The sequence below is a fragment of the Anomaloglossus baeobatrachus genome, chromosome 1 (assembly GCF_048569485.1).
Source record: "Anomaloglossus baeobatrachus isolate aAnoBae1 chromosome 1, aAnoBae1.hap1, whole genome shotgun sequence".
In the NCBI taxonomy this organism is placed as follows: Eukaryota; Metazoa; Chordata; class Amphibia; order Anura; family Aromobatidae; genus Anomaloglossus; species Anomaloglossus baeobatrachus.
The window spans coordinates 414940298-414962614 of NC_134353.1; the positions used below are offsets into that span (position 1 = coordinate 414940298).

At 48.4% G+C, this 22317-nt stretch overlaps 1 protein-coding gene across 1 annotated transcript in view; it reads right to left on the reverse strand.

The window, feature by feature from the left end:
* The window catches only part of LOC142303479 (peroxisomal membrane protein 11C-like), a 103970-nt gene that overhangs the window by 59583 nt on the left and 22070 nt on the right, over positions 1–22317 (reverse strand). The window contains exon 4 of the mRNA XM_075344899.1: positions 20621–20671. Coding sequence (XP_075201014.1) covers positions 20621–20671 — 51 coding nt within the window. The remainder of the gene's footprint in view (positions 1–20620; positions 20672–22317) is intronic.

The following is a 22317-nucleotide window of genomic DNA, read 5'->3' on the forward strand; positions in this document are numbered from 1 at the left end:
ATGTCTTTGCACTAGTGTGACTATAGCAAAGTCCAATAGCCACGTTTAGGATGCCACTAGGTACACTGAGTGTTTGCTAGTATAATGGCTTAGTTATAATGAGTTGGAGTGTGCAATGCAGGCAGAGGTGCTCTGCAAATGTCTTTGCACTAGTGTGACTATAGCAAAGTCCAATAGCCACGTTTAGGATGCCACTAGGTACACTGAGTGTTTGCTAGTATAATGGCTTAGTTATAATGAGTTGGAGTGTGCAATGCAGGCAGAGGTGCTCTGCAAATGTCTTTGCACTAGTGTGACTATAGCAAAGTCCAATAGCCACGTTTAGGATGCCACTAGGTACACTGAGTGTTTGCTAGTATAATGGCTTAGTTATAATGAGTTGGAGTGTGCAATGCAGGCAGACGTGCTCTGCAAATGTCTTTGCACTAGTGTGACTATAGCAAAGTCCAATAGCCACGTTTAGGATGCCACTAGGTACACTGAGTGTTTGCTAGTATAATGGCTTAGTTATAATGAGTCGGAGTGTGCAATGCAGGCAGAGGTGCTCTGCAAATGTCTTTGCACTAGTGTGACTATAGCAAAGTCCAATAGCCACGTTTAGGATGCCACTAGGTACACTGTGTGTTTGCTAGTATAATGGCTTAGTTATAATGAGTTGGAGTGTGCAATGCAGGCAGACGTGCTCTGCAAATGTCTTTGCACTAGTGTGACTATAGCAAAGTCCAATAGCCACGTTTAGGATGCCACTAGGTACACTGAGTGTTTGCTAGTATAATGGCTTAGTTATAATGAGTTGGAGTGTGCAATGCAGGCAGAGGTGCTCTGCAAATGTCTTTGCACTAGTGTGACTATAGCAAAGTCCAATAGCCACGTTTAGGATGCCACTAGGTACACTGAGTGTTTGCTAGTATAATGGCTTAGTTATAATGAGTTGGAGTGTGCAATGCAGGCAGACGTGCTCTGCAAATGTCTTTGCACTAGTGTGACTATAGCAAAGTCCAATAGCCACGTTTAGGATGCCACTAGGTACACTGAGTGTTTGCTAGTATAATGGCTTAGTTATAATGAGTCGGAGTGTGCAATGCAGGCAGAGGTGCTCTGCAAATGTCTTTGCACTAGTGTGACTATAGCAAAGTCCAATAGCCACGTTTAGGATGCCACTAGGTACACTGAGTGTTTGCTAGTATAATGGCTTAGTTATAATGAGTCGGAGTGTGCAATGCAGGCAGAGGTGCTCTGCAAATGTCTTTGCACTAGTGTGACTATAGCAAAGTCCAATAGCCACGTTTAGGATGCCACTAGGTACACTGAGTGTTTGCTAGTATAATGGCTTAGTTATAATGAGTTGGAGTGTGCAATGCAGGCAGACGTGCTCTGCAAATGTCTTTGCACTAGTGTGACTATAGCAAAGTCCAATAGCCACGTTTAGGATGCCACTAGGTACACTGAGTGTTTGCTAGTATAATGGCTTAGTTATAATGAGTTGGAGTGTGCAATGCAGGCAGACGTGCTCTGCAAATGTCTTTGCACTAGTGTGACTATAGCAAAGTCCAATAGCCACGTTTAGGATGCCACTAGGTACACTGAGTGTTTGCTAGTATAATGGCTTAGTTATAATGAGTTGGAGTGTGCAATGCAGGCAGACGTGCTCTGCAAATGTCTTTGCACTAGTGTGACTATAGCAAAGTCCAATAGCCACGTTTATGATGCCACTAGGTACACTGAGTGTTTGCTAGTATAATGGCTTAGTTATAATGAGTTGGAGTGTGCAATGCAGGCAGAGGTGCTCTACAAATGTCTTTGCACTAGTGTGACTATAGCAAAGTCCAATAGCCACGTTTAGGATGCCACTAGGTACACTGTGTGTTTGCTAGTATAATGGCTTAGTTATAATGAGTTGGAGTGTGCAATGCAGGAAGACGTGCTCTGCAAATGTCTTTGCACTAGTGTGACTATAGCAAAGTCCAATAGCCACGTTTAGGATGCCACTAGGTACACTGAGTGTTTGCTAGTATAATGGCTTAGTTATAATGAGTTGGAGTGTGCAATGCAGGCAGACGTGCTCTGCAAATGTCTTTGCACTAGTGTGACTATAGCAAAGTCCAATAGCCACGTTTAGGATGCCACTAGGTACACTGAGTGTTTGCTAGTATAATGGCTTAGTTATAATGAGTTGGAGTGTGCAATGCAGGCAGAGGTGCTCTGCAAATGTCTTTGCACTAGTGTGACTATAGCAAAGTCCAATAGCCACGTTTAGGATGCCACTAGGTACACTGAGTGTTTGCTAGTATAATGGCTTAGTTATAATGAGTCGGAGTGTGCAATGCAGGCAGAGGTGCTCTGCAAATGTCTTTTCACTAGTGTGACTATAGCAAAGTCCAATAGCCACGTTTAGGATGCCACTAGGTACACTGTGTGTTTGCTAGTATAATGGCTTAGTTATAATGAGTTGGAGTATGCAATGCAGGCAGACGTGCTCTGCAAATGTCTTTGCACTAGTGTGACTATAGCAAAGTCCAATAGCCACGTTTAGGATGCCACTAGGTACACTGAGTGTTTGCTAGTATAATGGCTTAGTTATAATGAGTTGGAGTGTGCAATGCAGGCAGAGGTGCTCTGCAAATGTCTTTGCACTAGTGTGACTATAGCAAAGTCCAATAGCCACGTTTAGGATGCCACTAGGTACACTGAGTGTTTGCTAGTATAATGGCTTAGTTATAATGAGTTGGAGTGTGCAATGCAGGCAGAGGTGCTCTGCAAATGTCTTTGCACTAGTGTGACTATAGCAAAGTCCAATAGCCACGTTTAGGATGCCACTAGGTACACTGAGTGTTTGCTAGTATAATGGCTTAGTTATAATGAGTTGGAGTGTGCAATGCAGGCAGAGGTGCTCTGCAAATGTCTTTGCACTAGTGTGACTATAGCAAAGTCCAATAGCCACGTTTAGGATGCCACTAGGTACACTGAGTGTTTGCTAGTATAATGGCTTAGTTATAATGAGTTGGAGTGTGCAATGCAGGCAGACGTGCTCTGCAAATGTCTTTGCACTAGTGTGACTATAGCAAAGTCCAATAGCCACGTTTAGGATGCCACTAGGTACACTGAGTGTTTGCTAGTATAATGGCTTAGTTATAATGAGTTGGAGTGTGCAATGCAGGCAGACGTGCTCTGCAAATGTCTTTGCACTAGTGTGACTATAGCAAAGTCCAATAGCCACGTTTAGGATGCCACTAGGTACACTGAGTGTTTGCTAGTATAATGGCTTAGTTATAATGAGTTGGAGTGTGCAATGCAGGCAGACGTGCTCTGCAAATGTCTTTGCACTAGTGTGACTATAGCAAAGTCCAATAGCCACGTTTAGGATGCCACTAGGTACACTGAGTGTTTGCTAGTATAATGGCTTAGTCATAATGAGTTGGAGTGTGCAATGCAGGCAGACGTGCTCTGCAAATGTCTTTGCACTAGTGTGACTATAGCAAAGTCCAATAGCCACGTTTAGGATGCCACTAGGTACACTGAGTGTTTGCTAGTATAATGGCTTAGTTATAATGAGTTGGAGTGTGCAATGCAGGCAGAGGTGCTCTGCAAATGTCTTTGCACTAGTGTGACTATAGCAAAGTCCAATAGCCACGTATAGGAGGCCACTAGGTACACTGAGTGTTTGCTAGTATAATGGCTTAGTTATAATGAGTTGGAGTGTGCAATGCAGGCAGACGTGCTCTGCAAATGTCTTTGCACTAGTGTGACTATAGCAAAGTCCAATAGCCACGTTTAGGATGCCACTAGGTACACTGAGTGTTTGCTAGTATAATGGCTTAGTTATAATGAGTTGGAGTGTGCAATGCAGGCAGACGTGCTCTGCAAATGTCTTTGCACTAGTGTGACTATAGCAAAGTCCAATAGCCACGTTTAGGATGCCACTAGGTACACTGAGTGTTTGCTAGTATAATGGCTTAGTTATAATGAGTTGGAGTGTGCAATGCAGGCAGACGTGCTCTGCAAATGTCTTTGCACTAGTGTGACTATAGCAAAGTCCAATAGCCACGTTTAGGATGCCACTAGGTACACTGAGTGTTTGCTAGTATAATGGCTTAGTTATAATGAGTTGGAGTGTGCAATGCAGGCAGAGGTGCTCTGCAAATGTCTTTGCACTAGTGTGACTATAGCAAAGTCCAATAGCCACGTATAGGATGCCACTAGGTACACTGAGTGTTTGCTAGTATAATGGCTTAGTTATAATGAGTTGGAGAGTGCAATGCAGGCAGACGTGCTCTGCAAATGTCTTTGCACTAGTGTGACTATAGCAAAGTCCAATAGCCACGTTTAGGATGCCACTAGGTACACTGAGTGTTTGTCAGTATAATGGCTTAGTTATAATGAGTTGGAGTGTGCAATGCAGGCAGACGTGCTCTGCAAATGTCTTTGCACTAGTGTGACTATAGCAAAGTCCAATAGCCACGTTTAGGATGCCACTAGGTACACTGAGTGTTTGCTAGTATAATGGCTTAGTTATAATGAGTTGGAGTGTGCAGAGGACAGGAGGGTACAGTGCCAGGATTGTGGGGCTCTGGGTAGAGGAATGGAAGCCTGCCTTTCTATTCCCTCCTAATAGGGAAATGCAGGGAGGAAATCCCTGACCTTGGCTACACAGACGCTGTCGCTGTTTTCAGGACCTGTCACCTATGGCTCTGACCCTGCCGGTTTGAGCCCTTAAAAGGACTGCTAGAAAGTGCTCTCCCTAAGCTGTCCAGCGCTTTGTATGGAGCGCATACAGCTGTATCAGCGATAGGACAAAGGACGGAGCTGCGACAGTGATGTCTGACACCAAAGACGCAGAAGAGATAATGGCGTCCTGGAGGAAAATGTCCAGTTTTATAATGCAGGGACATGTGACATGGACATCCTATCACACATGCCGTTGCTTCTCTGGCTAAAAGTCCACTTAGCTGTGTGTGTGTCTGGGATTGGCTGACATGCTGGCCCGCCCCACAAGACGAGCGCGCTTAGGGAAGGAAGACAAGGAAAAAAAAAAAAAAAATGGCGATCGCCATTATAGAAACAGCAGTGATCTGAAGGCGCTGTTCCCGCACACTATACACTGAAATGTCATAATAGTGTGATTCACAGAGTGACTTACACTATTACAGCGGAAACCAAGCTAGGAATTAGCTGTTTTTTTGATGCTAGAACCGTTCTCGAACGTTTCTAGAACTATCGAGCTTTTGCAAAAAGCTCGAGTTCTAGTTCGATCTAGAACAGGCCCCAAAATCACTCGAGCCTAGAACTGGAGAACCTCGAACCACGAACCGCGCTCAACTCTAGTTATATGTTCTAGAGAAGAAACAATACAAATAATGTCCACATTTGTGTCTACGGAATGGTACATGAAGGAAGACCTGTCAGGGTCCCTGTGCGAGCTGAAAGTATAGTTGGCCAAATTCTGGGTTGTGTCGCATGGAGAGGGGAGGGGGGGGATGGGAGGGATAGTGTTTATAAGTAATGTTTGTAACAAGTTATGAAGGAATGCTGAAGGGGGGTAGTGGAGACTGAATAATGGAAATATACATTGACGAAGAAGGGGAGGAGCAAATTTGATGACCGTGACAAATATTTGATCGATAAATTGTAGAGACTATGTTATTTGATATTTTGATTTGTTGACCCTTATTTTATTCATTCTGTACCCTTTTTTACCATTACAAGAAAAGAAATAAAAATTTGGTTTAAAAAAAAAAAAAAAAAGAGTTATTTTATTTAACACATATGCCACAAACAAAGAAAACACAATTACTTTTGTGTTGAGAAGGAAGGTGGGAATTATATACGTCTAACTCTCACCCTTCCTATCATACGGGTCGGCGTCCTAAATATTCGTGATGCCCCTGTTCCACGTCAACTCGAGTCCTGTACTGACCCTCCACTCAATCAATATATATATCCGTGCTCCTATATAAAAGTGGGTAAGGTGAAACACCCAGAATAGAGCCCACAGGGATAGTGTGTACCAACAATATAGAGAGATTATGTCCGTCAGTATTTGTCTTTTTAAGTCTATGGGGCGGGCCTGACTCAGTCGACTACCAGTAAATATTCAACAATTAATAATGACTTATGCTGTATTATTGTCCAGGATGCACCCTACGTGTTTCGCCCTCTTAATAATTGGGGCTCATCAGGGGTATAACAGCATGGATCCTTGACTTTTGAATCACAGCTTCAAACCTAGAACAAAACATAATTTATAGGCCACTGTTACCAGCTTTGAAAGTTTGTTTTCTGGTCATAACACTTATATTGTAGTATACTGACCATTTTTGTTAAAGTGTAGAGAAACTCGTGATACTTGGGTTCCTCCTCCAGGATCATAGCTAATTCATCTGATGTATCTGGCAATTGATAGATAAGGTCTGATTTAAACTTCAGATCAGAAAGAACACACAAATGGATCTATAAGGACCAAATGGTATATGTATACCTGATACAGGCTTTCAATTTGTGGGCCATAGGTTTTGTAAACTTAACCACTGGTCCGGGCTAATCCGCATCAACAAATTGTCTCTGTGCATAAAAAACACTTTCCACTGAAAATATAGCCTAAAGATAAACATTTAATATGAACACATTGTCCAAAATCAATCCATAATATCTGTCTGTAAATATAAAGCCACCCCAGTCACAGTAAAGAGTATACAATATGACAGGGGTCAGATCCTCATTTATAATCAATATGCCATTTAGTACCAAATAAGTAAGATTCCACCTGAGTGGAGTTTAGAATAATACATACAGCATGTCCCAACAATCCAGCACATACTTATATTATATAAACTTGCATCCTGGTCCCGGAATGCCAAAATTCAGACTATGGTTACCACTCCTCTGTAATACCAATAATATATCCAACATCACTCATGTATTCACATTGCACATGCTTAAATCAAATTTGTGAATCAGTATATATCAATCTCCCATAACATACCTGGTTAATCATTATGGTGCTCTCCCAGGTAGCGATATGTAGCCTGTACGGGTGTCTGCTGAGTAACCAGCACAGTCTCCCACCCTTTATCTTTGAATTGCGCGCCAGAATCCCGGCACTCACCGGAGATGGCCACTCCCCCTTTCCGAGCGTGCACCGGGCTAAAGTGTCCTCAACAGTGCCGCTGCTCATGGTTCCGTATGTCTGAGCAGTTCTATGCAGTTCACACGCGCACCCTAGAAGAAGCGTGCGTGCGTATAGCCCATCATCGGCACATAGCGTGCTACAGACAAAACTGTCCAACTTGTTGCCGCCATGATTCGTTCCATTACAGGGACATTCCTACGGCATGCCCATGCGCGTCCCAGATATGGTGCGCGTGCTCACAACCCATGCATAAGCGCATAAACCCTGTACTTTAACGCGGGCCGGTAACACTGTATTGTAATGTAACGGGGTGCTAGGGGTGCCTCGGGGCTTGTAGTCGTGGCCCCTATTTCTTTCAGGCCAACCACCGGCTCCGCCGTCACTATTGGGACAGGGGATTGTTCTGTGGGGCAGAGTGTGGTGGAAAAGAGCATACTTTCAGCCACAGGAAGACTCTTCAGGCAGGGATCAGATAAACCAAACGACATCTTTATTGCACAGAGTTTCACAGACAGCTCAATGCACGGATTTTGTAGTGTGAAGCCCCACAAGTGTAGTGTCGGTGCATTACCTTCAGGGACTCCACTCGGCTGGATCTTGTCACTGGTAGGAAATCTTCTCTTTGTCGTGACGCCACTCTCAGAATTGCGGTCAGTGGGGACCGCCACTGCAGGTTAAGGGATGCCTGGGGCTGATGGTGGGTGCAGTCAGTTGTAATAGCCTCCTGAGAGTGAGGCAAGCCCCAGGGCCCTGTGTAGGTGTGTAGAACCACAAGGCGCAGAATAACTCCACACAAGCAGATTGTCTTTCAGGGGTTTTACTCACAGAAGGTGGCAGAGTGAGTAACCCGGGCGTAGCTGGGATTAACCAGGCTGGAACCAGGTATCCTTCCGGCTGACTAATGATGGTGACTACCGACTCGCCTTCCTTAGCCCTTGGTGGTTTGGGGTAACCCCGACTTTTAGTCCCTATGGGGGTCACCCAGGGAAGTTGCTGAAGCCTCTCTCCCCTTCGGTTGCCGTTTGCTTGTCGCCTGGACCAGATCACTCCAGCTGCTTGCCTCCTGTGAACTATGGGCCCTAACTGTGGCTACGTGGCTGCGGCTTTTGGGTGTTGTGGTGTGGGCTTTGAGGGCCCCACACCGGCAGGTTTAGCAAGGAAAGGTGGATCTATCCCCGCTCCGGGATCTGCCGCCCGTTTGGGCCTGGTACTCCCTAGCAGTCTCCTTACTTCCCACTCCGTGCTCTCTCTTTAGCTGAAGATGGATTTCGGGTAGCACTCCTAGGTGACCGTTCTCCCCCGTCGGTAGCCACTGCGCGGGCGCTGTTAGACTGCAACAGCCCCAGGGGTCTGCTCCACTCTGAGCTCCCTGGACTCTGCACTAAACCGGCTCACTTGAGGGACCTGCGCTTCTGCTCCTGTCAGAGCTCCACTTCATGCTCCTCACTCCTCCCCACTCTGCTTCAGACTGTTCTCTTCCTTCTTTTCCCTCTTGTGCCTGCCTACGCCACCTAGCAACCAGGCTCTCCACCACACCCCTTGATTGGAGATGGAGGCTTTTGGCCCCCTCCACTATTCCAGTGGAGGTGAAGGCTTTGCCCCCTCCTGGGATCCCCAGGGGTCCTCTCAAAGGTACATGTGTGAGACCTGATCACTATGCGCCTGTGTAGTCACACCTCGGTCAGCCTTCTGGATTACCTGTATTGTACTGTCCCCAGCATGGGTGCAGTACTCAGTGGTGCCTGACCAGGTCAGGGGCGCCACATTCCCCCTTAGTTATCACCAGCACGTCCTTGGGCTGCAAGACAACATTTTAAAATGCATAAAACATTAAAACATGGTAAAACTTTTAAAACCACCAGGTACCATACATCACCACCCTCCACCCACAAGTCCGTTAACCCACCCAAAACCCCCTCACGTTGGCCGCGCCTTCAGCCACTTCTGGCAGGATGTAGAGGCGGCTTCCATGGGCTGGTGGTTTTCAGGGCATACCTGGCCTGGTGGAGCCGCGCCTTCAGCCTCTTCTGGCAGGATGTAGAGGCGGCCTCCACAGTTGGTGCTGACCAGGTACCCTCTTTGTGGTGGAGAGCCAGGCCCCATAAACAGGCATGCTCTCTGGTTGCAGGTGAGCCAAGGCCCCATACTGGACGTGCTCCCTGGTTGCAGACGAGCCAAGCCCCTAAACAGGCTGACTCTGGTGGTGGTGCCTCTGGTGTAACTATTTACACTGCGAGAGTTTGTGGCTATAGCCAGTTCATAGCCTTAAGGTTTATGGGTTTCTCACATTAGTTTATGTGGGCACATCTCTTAAACAGTAACGTTGCAAACTTTTCAAAACTTGTCAAACTGGGAACTTCTATGCTTCTTTCTTTACTTTATGTGGATTCCTCGTCACCAGGGCTTGGGCCTGTAGGGCTGCGGCACCTGTTGCTTCCTTGACCTCTTTCTTCGTCTGTGGTAGTCTCATCAGTGGGTTCTTTGTCTGTTCTTTCTCTATCTCTGTCTTTCCTTTCTTCTTCCGTGTCTGTTTCTTTTTCTTTAGGACATGGTGTTACATCGAGGGCATACCAGCCTCTTTCTCCTTGATGCATGGTAAACTCCACTGAATCTCCCATCCTTAGGTTTCTTCCAGGATGTCCTCTGGGCAAATGGGCTCTAACATCCCTTCTATTAACAAAGATGCCTTCCTTCATACCAGGTGCTACTATGAAGCCGTATCCTGATTTCAAGCTGAAATCTTCTACTACTCCTCGACAAAGGGGTCCTCTGACCTGGGCTTTGGCCCTTCTCAGGAACCGTTTCTCCTCTAGGTCTCTGGCCGTTATTTCATCTTTCTGCTCTGGAGACTGTGGTGCAGGGGTGAACTTGGATCTCCTACGGCGCCGTGTCTTGCGGACTGGGTTCTGCGGGGTACAGCTTACAAGCTCCCAGGTGAGGCTTTTGGGCAGCTCTTCTTCAGCGGAAGGTGTCGGGCTCTCTTCATCCCAGCGGGAATATGGCAACATCTCTGGCTCTGGGCATGGATCCACTACTGATGGCTCCGGGGTCAGCTCCTCAACTTCCTGGCCTCCCCTCCCCCTTAGTTCTTCTGAGCACTCCTGTCGTGGCAGTGCTGGGGATGGATGTTCTTCAGCAGGCCCAGGCGGGGGACTCTTTGGCGTGGTTGCTGCAAGAGTTGCCGGAATCCTCCTGGGGGTGTGCGGAGGGAGCAGATACCGGTCCACCATCTCCTGTGGGAACTTGGCCTCCAGGTCAGCCTTCAGCTTCCAGTATGCGGGGTCCTCTCCTATCAGGGACTTCCTGGCAGGGACTTCCTTGGACTGGGGAGCGGTGTCTGCTCTGGCCTTGCAGGCCGGGGTAAACGGTGATACAATCTTATCTTGGCGGGCCGCGCCTGACATGGCGGCGGCCTGGTCTTGGCGGGCCGCGCCTGGCATGGCGGCGGCCTGGATCAGCGTCGCTGTTGCAACTGGCGGCTTAGCGGGCGTCGCTACTGTGGCCGGTTCTTGGCGGGCCGGGCAGGGCATCGCTGTGGCGGCCTGGATTGGCGTCGCTGTCGTGGCTTGGATCGGCGTCGCAGCTGCGATGGGATCTTTGCAGGCTGGGCTGGGCGTCGCTGCAGCGATCTGGGCTTGGCGGGCCGCACCTGGCGTGGCTGCGGCCTGGTTCAGCACCTCGCCTGCGGCGTGGATGAGCGTCGCTGCTGCGGTGGGGTCTTGGCGGGCCGGGCCTAGCAAGGCGGCGGCCTGGGTCAGCGTCACACCCGCGGCATGGATGAGGGTCGCGGTGGCAGCCGGTTCTTTGCGGGCCGGACTTGGCGTTACTGCAGGGACCGGGTCTTGGTGGGCCGAGCAGGGCATCGCTGCGGCGGCCTGGGCTTGACGGGCCGCACCTGGCGTGGCTGCGGCCTGGCTCAGCGTCGCCGCGCCGGGCGCCTCTTCAGGGACCGCGGGCGTGGCAGCAGGGGTCGGGGCACTCGTGCTGGCAGGGGCAACACTGGACTCACCCATCGGTGGCACCATCGGGGTCTGAGTCGTCGCCGTCCGGTCTGGCACTCGCCGCGTGGCTCTCCCCTCGTAGGCCTGAACCGCTGCAGCCATCTCCAGAAGCTCCATGCGTTCCTCTCTGATCTGCTCTACGACCCGGGTCTCCAGTCGGTCGCAGAACTGGGCAAGCTCCCGATACCACCAGGCAGCGGAGCCTGGCTCTGGGTTTCTGCGTTCAGACGCCATTTCCTCTGCGCCGTCTTCTGCACGATTTCCCAGCAGTGGACTCGTCGCTGCCTCCAGTAGCAGGCTCTTCAGTTTCTGCTCTGCCTCTTCCAGCAGCAGGCTTCTGGCTCCCTTTCTGTCCCGACGTCTCTGAACGCCTCCGCTCTCTTCACTTGCGAGGTCAGGACTCTGCAGGGGATCTCTGGGTAGCCACACCTCTTCGTGGGCGGTAACTTCTCCCAGCGCGGGCTGCTGTTGTTTTTCAGCGCGCTTTTCATGGTGGCAATATGGCGGCGCTTCCAATTTTTCAAGCGGACCGCCCAGGCACATGGTCACCTGTCTAGACAGGTCTAGTCCTTATCCTGTTCGTGACGCCAGATGTGAAGCCCCACAAGTGTAGTGTCGGTGCATTACCTTCAGGGACTCCACTCGGCTGGATCTTGTCACTGGTAGGAAATCTTCTCTTTGTCGTGACGCCACTCTCAGAATTGCGGTCAGTGGGGACCGCCACTGCAGGTTAAGGGATGCCTGGGGCTGATGGTGGGTGCAGTCAGTTGTAATAGCCTCCTGAGAGTGAGGCAAGCCCCAGGGCCCTGTGTAGGTGTGTAGAACCACAAGGCGCAGAATAACTCCACACAAGCAGATTGTCTTTCAGGGGTTTTACTCACAGAAGGTGGCAGAGTGAGTAACCCGGGCGTAGCTGGGATTAACCAGGCTGGAACCAGGTATCCTTCCGGCTGACTAATGATGGTGACTACCAACTCGCCTTCCTTAGCCCTTGGTGGTTTGGGGTAACCCCGACTTTTAGTCCCTATGGGGGTCACCCAGGGAAGTTGCTGAAGCCTCTCTCCCCTTCGGTTGCCGTTTGCTTGTCGCCTGGACCAGATCACTCCAGCTGCTTGCCTCCTGTGAACTATGGGCCCTAACTGTGGCTACGTGGCTGCGGCTTTTGGGTGTTGTGGTGTGGGCTTTGAGGGCCCCACACCGGCAGGTTTAGCAAGGAAAGGTGGATCTATCCCCGCTCCGGGATCTGCCGCCCGTTTGGGCCTGGTACTCCCTAGCAGTCTCCTTACTTCCCACTCCGTGCTCTCTCTTTAGCTGAAGATGGATTTCGGGTAGCACTCCTAGGTGACCGTTCTCCCCCGTCGGTAGCCACTGCGCGGGCGCTGTTAGACTGCAACAGCCCCAGGGGTCTGCTCCACTCTGAGCTCCCTGGACTCTGCACTAAACCGGCTCACTTGAGGGACCTGCGCTTCTGCTCCTGTCAGAGCTCCACTTCATGTTCCTCACTCCTCCCCACTCTGCTTCAGACTGTTCTCTTCCTTCTTTTCCCTCTTGTGCCTGCCTACGCCACCTAGCAACCAGGCTCTCCACCACACCCCTTGATTGGAGATGGAGGCTTTTGGCCCCCTCCACTATTCCAGTGGAGGTGAAGGCTTTGCCCCCTCCTGGGATCCCCAGGGGTCCTCTCAAAGGTACATGTGTGAGACCTGATCACTATGCGCCTGTGTAGTCACACCTCGGTCAGCCTTCTGGATTACCTGTATTGTACTGTCCCCAGCATGGGTGCAGTACTCAGTGGTGCCTGACCAGGTCAGGGGCGCCACAGTAGCGCATGGTCACAATTCCTGTCCAGGGAAATCTTTCCTTGTTGTCTCCTCTAGTGGGGATGTGCCCGGCTACTCCACTTCACCTGGCTCCCACTCCGGCTAACACAGACTGGACCCACACCAATTCTGCTTCACCCTTGAGGACACTTCTTCTCTTCTTCCCTTCTTTCTTTCTTTCTGCCCACTCAGCTCCACACTCTGCCCCTGGCTGTTCCTTCTCCCCCGTCCCGTTATCAACTGACTTTTACACACACACACACTCTCTTTCCCCTTAAGCTGCCGGCTCCTCCTCCCTCCTGCACAGTTTCTATGGGGACAGCCGTCCCACTCGGCCACTAGGGGAAACCCAGCTATACAGTGCAATTACAATAAAACATCAACAGCTTTGTCTACCCCAGCGGGGGTATCTTCAGGGGAAACACTGCACCTCTTTGTAAGGGGTCTGCCCACCCCTTACATTCCTCCCCTCTTTAAGCCTAAGCCTCCCGGCAAGGCTCGAACCTGAAAACACAATTTAGCAGCAAGGCAAACTTTGGATAAAACTTTAAAACCTTCATAAACAAAGTCAACCACTGAGCGCCCAAGTTCTGCGCCCGGAGTCCCTCCTGGGAGCTCCCGGTCTTTGTAGGCAGTGTGCCCGGAGGCCTTCAGCAGGCACTCCCGGTCTTTGCTGGTCTTCTGCCCGGAGGCTTTCACAGCACTCCCGGTCTTTGTAGATAGGAGGACAAACAATAAAGTCTTCCTTAACATCGCGGAGGGAGCCCCTGGCTCAGTCCAGCATCAGGCTCCTTCCGGGCTCGGTAACTTAAACATGGTTGCAAACTGTGGAACTTTTCCAGCTCTTTAACAACACCGGTATTCAACACGAACATGTCCATTACCTCCGGTCATTACGGGTCACTCGGGATGATAAGCGCGCTGCCATTCGGCCCGCTGAGCCCTCACATAATCGGAAAGGGACTGACCTGGCAAGCGGCGCAGCCTCCGGAACAGTTCGTAGTTGACGGGTGGTTCTGGCGCCTCTGTTTCGGGTTTTGCCTCCTCAACCCCCGACGGGGGTGACGGGGTCGCTGAACGGGACGGCTGTGGACTGCCCACGACGATCACCGGGTGTGTGACCAGACTCTGGTGAATTGCCAACACCGCCGGTGTCCCCTTCTCTGGGTCAGCACTCAGTCCTGGCATGACTTCTGGCGATACCACCAGCGTGTTTCTCGGCCGGGAAATCTCAGCCAGCACCGGTCTCTGCTGTGTACGTCTCCGGTACTGACACTCTTCCCATCCGATCTCTTGCAGACCTTCCTGTAATGGCGCCGGGGACGGTGGAGATGCTGGGGAAGGTGGGGCGGGCCTTCTTTTCCCGCTCTTGTATACGCTCCACCCCCAGTCTCACACATTAAATCGACCCAGCATAGGCGACTCTTCTTTTTCTCTGTACTGCCACCCTCTTCACATGTTTTCAGTAACATCTTAGGGCCAGCACCTCCCCTCTTTGGACGGCGTACTCTGTACTTCTTTTTCTTCGCCGGCCAACTCAGGGTCTTTCGTTTGGCGCCAATTCTTCGCGCGCTCACTGTACTCGTGAAGACGGCGGCCATCTTACCGCCGTCTTGTGCCTGGTCCAACGCCTTGGGCACCACTTGGTCTCCATCTTCTTGAATCGGGACCCCTTGCATATAATCCGGATCCTGCCGACTACGCCACATGTAACGGGGTGCTAGGGGTGCCTCGGGGCTTGTAGTCGTGGCCCCTATTTCTTTCAGGCCAACCACCGGCTCCGCCGTCACTATTGGGACAGGGGATTGTTCTGTGGGGCAGAGTGTGGTGGAAAAGAGCATACTTTCAGCCACAGGAAGACTCTTCAGGCAGGGATCAGATAAACCAAACGACATCTTTATTGCACAGAGTTTCACAGACAGCTCAATGCACGGATTTTGTAGCGCATGGTCACAATTCCTGTCCAGGGAAATCTTTCCTTGTTGTCTCCTCTAGTGGGGATGTGCCCGGCTACTCCACTTCACCTGGCTCCCACTCCGGCTAACACAGACTGGACCCACACCAATTCTTCTTCACCCTTGAGGACACTTCTTCTCTTCTTCCCTTCTTTCTTTCTTTCTGCCCACTCAGCTCCACACTCTGCCCCTGGCTGTTCCTTCTCCCCCGTCCCGTTATCAACTGACTTTTACACACACACACACTCTCTTTCCCCTTAAGCTGCCGGCTCCTCCTCCCTCCTGCACAGTTTCTATGGGGACAGCCGTCCCACTCGGCCACTAGGGGAAACCCAGCTATACAGTGCAATTACAATAAAACATCAACAGCTTTGTCTACCCCAGCGGGGGTATCTTCAGGGGAAACACTGCACCTCTTTGTAAGGGGTCTGCCCACCCCTTACAGTGACATTGGGTTGTGCGCACGAGCGCCATATCTGGGATGCGAATGCGCATGCCGTAGGAATGTCCCTGTAACAGAACGAATCATGGCGGCAACAAGTTGGACAGTTTTGTCTGTAGCACGCTATGTTCCGATGATGGGCTATGCGCACGCGCGCTTTTTCTAGGGCGCGCGTGCGCACTGCATAGGACTGCTCAGACATACGGAACCATAAGCAGCGGCACTGTTGAGGACACTTTAGCCCGGTGCACGCCCGGAAAGGGGGAGTGGCCATCTCCGGTGAGTGCCGGGATTCTGGCGCGCAATTCAAAGATGAAGGGTGGCAGACTGTGCTGGTTACTCAGCAGACACCCGTACAGGCTACATATCGCTACCTGGGAGAGCACCATAATGATTAACCAGGTATGTTATGGGAGATTGATATATACTGATTCGCAAATTTGATTTAAGCATGTGCAATGCGAATACATGAGTGATGTTGGATATATTATTGGTATTACAGAGGAGTGGTAATCATTGTCTGAATTTTGGCATTCCGGGATCAGGATGCAAGTTTATATAATATAAGTATGTGCTGGATTGTTGGGACATGCTGTATGTATTATTCTAAACTCCACTCAGGTGGAATCTTACTTATTTGGTACTAAATGGCATATTGATTATAAATGAGGATCTGACCCCTGTCATATTGTATACTCTTTACTGTGACTGGGGTGGCTTTATATTTACAGACAGATATTATGGATTGATTTTGGACAATGTGTTCATATTAAATGTTTATCTTTAGGCTATATTTTCAGTGGAAAGTGTTTTTTATGCACAAAGACAATTTGTTGATGCGGATTAGCCCGGACCAGTGGTTAAGTTTACAAAACCTATGGCCCACAAATTGACATCCTGTATCAGGTATACATATACCATTTGGTCCTTATAGATCCATTCATGTAGGGTGCATCCTGGACAATAATACAGCATAAGTCATTATTAATTGTTGAATATTTACTGGTAGTTGATTGAGTCAGGCCCGCCCCATAAACTTAAAAAGACAAATACTGACGGACATAATCTCTCTATATTGTTGGTACACACTATCCCTGTGGGCTCTATTCTAGGTGTTTCACCTTACCCACTTTTATATAGGAGCACGGGATATATACAGATTGAGTGGAGGGTCAGTACAGGACTCGAGTTGACGTGGAACGGGAGCGTCACGAATATTTAGGACGCCGACCCCAGTATGATAGGAAGAGTGAGAGTTAGACGTATATAATTACCACCTTTCTACTCAAAACAAAAATAAATTACGTGTTTTCTTTGTTTGTGGCATATGTGTTAAATAAAATAACTTTTTAAAGTAATGCAAGTTTTTAGTTTTTGATAATTGATATTCTACCTTAGTATTTTGGATTCGGTATTTGAAACAATATCAGCCACCCAGGGACAGAGTCCTACCCCAAACCATGATCCACCCAAACTAGTGCTCACAGGAGACATGCAACAGCAGCAGAGAGGCAGTTTTTCTGTGAAGTGAGCGCTGAAAAATTGCGTTGTCGCTGGAAAATTAAGTGAGGCGGCGAGCAGAGAGCGCCGCTGCAGCAGTGCTGATAGGCCAACCACCACTGGGTGACTGACAAGGCGAGACCATGGCCCCAGACAAGAATGCAATCGTGGCCATCAGGCAGGGGGAAGCGTGCAGCAGTGAACGCCGCGGCCCACGTGTCTGAGACCTGCGACCTCCAGCACGTCACCGCTGCCTGCACATGTACACAAGCGCCCTACCCTCACACGAGCACCACAGTGAGAGAGGAAAAGGGGAGAGCAGGAAAGAAAAAGAGGCTATACTCACCAGTTCTGAAGATCGCACGTTTTCTGCTACATACACGAGGATGCTATTTGGGGCGAATGGGCAAGTCTATTGACATACGGAGCACCACCCCGTACCTAACAGCAAGGTACACAGTCCGGCCAGAGGGAGATAGAGGATTTGGCCTGAGATTTTACAGCCTGTACTCTCTGCCACCATGCAGGTAAAAGAGTGTTCAATTGCACCCTGTTACGCTGAAGATTCTGGGGAAAAAATATTAGGAAATGTCTACGGAACAGACTCTATCTCCAACTGACATAGAAAAAAAACTGAGGAGGCCAGTTCAACCCGGTGAGGTGTAGTCTGCTGTGGAGGAAATAACTTTTAGTTCTATGTAATATCTGCGACAGCTTTCAGGTGGCAGAAGGCTATCCCAGGCTTCTGTGTCCCCAATGAAGCGACCGAGAAACACTGATGACGGTGAAAACAGACAACAATGACACACTGACTATACACTGATGGGAAAAAACGGACACACGGACCATCCACCGACTATACACTGATGGTAAAAAACGGACGCACGGACCATCCATTGATGACACACGGACCATCCACCGACTATGCACTGATGGTAAAAATGGACACACAGACCATATAATGATAACACACTGATGGTAAAGACAGACACAAGGACCATACACTGGTGACACACTGATGGAAAAAGACACGGTTTGTACACTGATGATACACTGATGGTAAAGACAGACACACAGACCGTACACAGATAACATGAAAAATCGTGTTTCAAATGTGAAATAAGACTAATTTCAAAAGTTACTTTTCACCAAATATGTATGCAGTTTAGTAAAAAGAAAAAAAAAAGAAAATACAAATTCTATGAAGGTATTTCTATCCTTTAACGTTTTCACAGTGCCGCTGCCAATTACATCATATCCAAAATACATTCAGGTCATAGCCAGCACACAGCAACTAAACAACTTCCAATAAAGCAATAGTATTCTCTGGGACAGATTTCATAACATTCTCTATTGAGCAATAGGCAAGGTAAGTCAGGGGCATTAAAAATTCATAAGAGGATATGTACAACGTGTCCTCGGGGCAGCTGAATATTTTACTACACTACAAGAAGCAAGTAAACAGATACGCATCCCAGTTTACAAGGTCAAGTTCTGTCTATTAATGTAAAAGCCAGTGGGTATCAGGGAGCCAGCAATGTGGTACCCTCAATTGACCGTGTGGTTTTTGAATGAGGGACAAGAGACTGCTGCACAAGAGACTGCTTTCATCCGATAAAGCAGGGGTCTCAAACAGCGGCCCCTCACGCTTTTTCTTGCAGCCCACAGACACTGAAACAATTTCAGCTGGTGGAGGGGGTCGCCGCTGTTAGTGCTTCATCTAAAATTCAGATGAACGTTTTGCCGATGCTATGCAGAGTCAAGTTCTCTCTGCACAACTATTCCAATGGTAGCTGCCGGCCAATCAGAGGCAAGCAGCTGACGAGTATGAACTCAGCTGCTTGCCTCTGATTTTCTGGCAGCTGCCATTGGAATAGCTGGGCAGAGAGAGCTTAAGGGGGGCTTTACACGTTGCGACATCGCTTCCGAAATATCGTCGGGGTCACGTCGTTAGTGATGCACATCCAGCGCAGATAGCGACATCGCAACGTCTAAATCTTAGATGCGCCAATAAACGATCGCAAAAGCGTATAAAATTGGTGATCTGTGTAGCGTCGGTCATTTTCATAATGTCGGGTCGACCGCAGGTACGATGTTGTTTGTCGCTCCTGCAGTAGCACACATCGCTGTGTAAACCCGCAGGAGCGACAAACATCTCCTTACCTGCGACCCGACGGCAATGCGGAAGGGAGAAGGTGGGCGAGATGTTGTGTCCCGCTCATCTCCGCCCCTCCGCTTCTATTGGCTGGCCGATTAGTGACGTCGCCGTGACTCCGAACGCACCTCCCCCTTGAAGGAGGGATAGTTCGGCAGTTACAGTGACGTCGCCGAGCAGGTATGTGCGTGATAAGCTGCCATAGCGATAATGTTCGCTACGGCAGCAATCACCACATATCGCATGTGCGACAGGGGCGGGTACTATCACGCTCGGCATCGCTAGCCAATGCTAGCGATGTCGCAACGTGTAAAGTACCCCTAACTCTGTGCAGCTCCAGCAAAACGTTCCTCTGAATTTTAGATGAAGCGCTGACAGCAGAGGCCCCTCCTACAGCTGCATTCGTTTCCGTGTCTGCAGGCCGCAAGAATCATGGATGAGGATGCCGAGAGAACAAAGGACAGGTGAAAAGAATGTATTTTGTTTTGGTGTGCGTGTGTGTGATGGCAGAATAGACCAGGATGAGACATTACTACAATAGGAGGACCTGCTTGGGCACATTAGTAAAAGGGGACAAGGATGGGCACATTACTACAGGATGGGGACAAGAATAAGCACATTACTACAGGATGGGGACAAGGATAAGCACATTACTACAGGATGGGAACAAGGATGGGCACATTACTACAGAATGGGGACCAGGATGGGCACATTAAACAAAAAAAGTACACATTTATTATAATTAACAAGTGAAAACTTTTCAAAAACAGTGATCCCAAATGTGTATAGAAAACCAAAAAAAATGGCACTAAAAAATTATCACTGTGTCCTGAAAGAATATTTTTTTCTATGTGCAGCCCATATACCCAGCTGAGCTTGAGACCCCTGCTATAAGTTGTATTGTTGGTATGGCTCTTCAATAGATTTATGGTGCTGATTGCTATGTGATACAACCATTATTTGCACTGCAGAGAGCGGCTCGAGCCCGCTTCATATTTCATACACACGCACCTCAACTGTGGCAATAGGATGTGCAATAGGGTCAATGTAAAGTGTGTGGGGACAGCTCTATCATCCAATTACAAATATTCAAGTGGAACCAAAAGTTAGATTTCGCCATTGCTAATTCTTAGTTCCTCTAGAGATAGGCACTGCCATTCGATGAGGAGAAAAATCAGAAGCCAGACATGCTAGGTGCATTTATAGGATAGCCAGAAGAGATAGTTGCCTTAGCTGAAGAATATAGCCAGCTGTATTCTGTTAGATCAGACAAAACATTACTCTTTTTAAAAAAAAATAAATAAATAAAAAAATTCCTAAAATCCTGTGTCTACATATTGCAATACTGCTCTTGTTAAGGCATCTGGATCCTCCTGGGCAAAGGTGGCAGAATGATTCCCGCTGAAGAACCCGGCTTTTTCTCATGAGCACTGGACACACAACGTCTGAGAGGTAATGAAAAGACCACATCGGGCGCCATACCAAGTATGTAACTGCAATATCTAGACATTCTGGTTCTGTAGGATATGACAAAGTCATATAAATTTCTTTGTGGGGCAACCATTTTAATGATGAAAAAGGAGGGCACACTATAGACAGCTTCCAGCCACATGCAACTTACTTAGAATGTTTCCCTTTGCTTCTTCTTAGCTTTATTAATGTTCTTAAAGAGCTAGAAATGAAAAAGGTAATTGAAAGTTATAAGGGTGGGAGTGAAAATTTACAAAGCTAAAACTGAGGCACAATTACATAAAACTAACAGTCTTGTATGATTTGCACAATATAGGAGTCACTTTGTGATCTTTGCCAGATGAGGCTGCATGTCTTCACAATGGCCATCATCATACGTGCGCATAAAAAAAAAAAAAAAAAAAAAAAGTACTGTCCGCTTTGACCATCCATGTGACCGTCCATATGGACGTATGTGTCCTGTGTGCCATCCATGTGACACATTAAAAAAATGGAATGATTTTTAGGTGTTTGTAGATGTGCAAGGATGAGATAGATCGATTGAACAGCTTTCTATTTAATCAAATAAGTTAAATGAGGGGAGAAAAAAAAAAAAAAAAAGGAAGATGTGGGCCCCCCCATTATTGATAACCAGCAAAGGTAAAGCAGACAGCCGAAATCTGATATTAGCCAAGAAGGTCCATGGTTATTGGGCCCTTCCCAATCTAAAAATAGCAGCCCACAGCCACCTCAGAAGTGACACATCACATCAGATGCACCAATTCTGGTGCTTTGCTCAACTCTTTGCGATTGTCCTGGTGCGTTGACAGTTGGGGTAATAGTAGTTGGGGTTGATGTCAGCTGTGTAATGTCAGCTGCCATCAGGCCCAGGGATTAGTAATGGAGAGGCGTCTATCAGACCCCATCATTACTAACCCAGTAATCCCCAAAAAATGACACGCACACATACAAACATTCCTCAAAACTCTCCCTCATTCCCCACTTGATTACCCCCCAAGAAATTCACACGGGTCCGCCGTAGTCTACCAAATCCACCGCAGTCCACAAATAAAAACCTGAAACACAAAAACAAAGCATACAAACACAGAGAAATAAAACAAGACACCTATCCGTGTTCACTACTTTATTAAAAACATTAAAAAAAGCACGCAGCTCTGACGTAGTCTAGGGATTCAGACGAACAAACTCTATGGAGCATCGTTCTGACACTCCATAGATTTTGCTTACGGGCTATTCTGAGTCATGCTGTGCGAAACCGGACGCCTCTGAAGAGCGGTGACATTAGTAACGTTATCACTTTTCAGAGACGCAGAGCCATAAACAGCGCAAAGGGACCCGTAAGGCTATGTGCCCACGTTGCATTCTGTACCTGCAGACATTTCTGCAGCGATTTGAACTGCACTGTGCGCTTCAAATCGCTGCAGAAACACTGCGTAATGAAAAGCCGATTTCATGCGCTCTGGATGCAGCCCCCACCATAGACAGAGCGGGGGCTGCATCCAAAGTGCACGAAAGAAGTGACATGTTGCTTTTTAGAATGCAGCAATTTGGCAGCATGCAAATCGAAGCGTTCTAAAACGCAACGTGCGCATGGATTATCCACAATCTTCATAGATTGTGCCGGGGACGCAGGACGCATGCAGTTACGCTGCGGTGCAGAACGCAGCATAACTGCATCCAATACGCACACGTGGGCACACAGCCTAAGTGTCTGTAAGCATAGTCTATGGAGTGTCAGAACAATGCTCCAAAGACTTTCAATGGCATCACTAGACCTGCATGGTTTTTTTTTGTATAAATGCCTGGTGTAATTTCTCTGTGTTTATATGTTTCTGGTTTTGGTTTCAG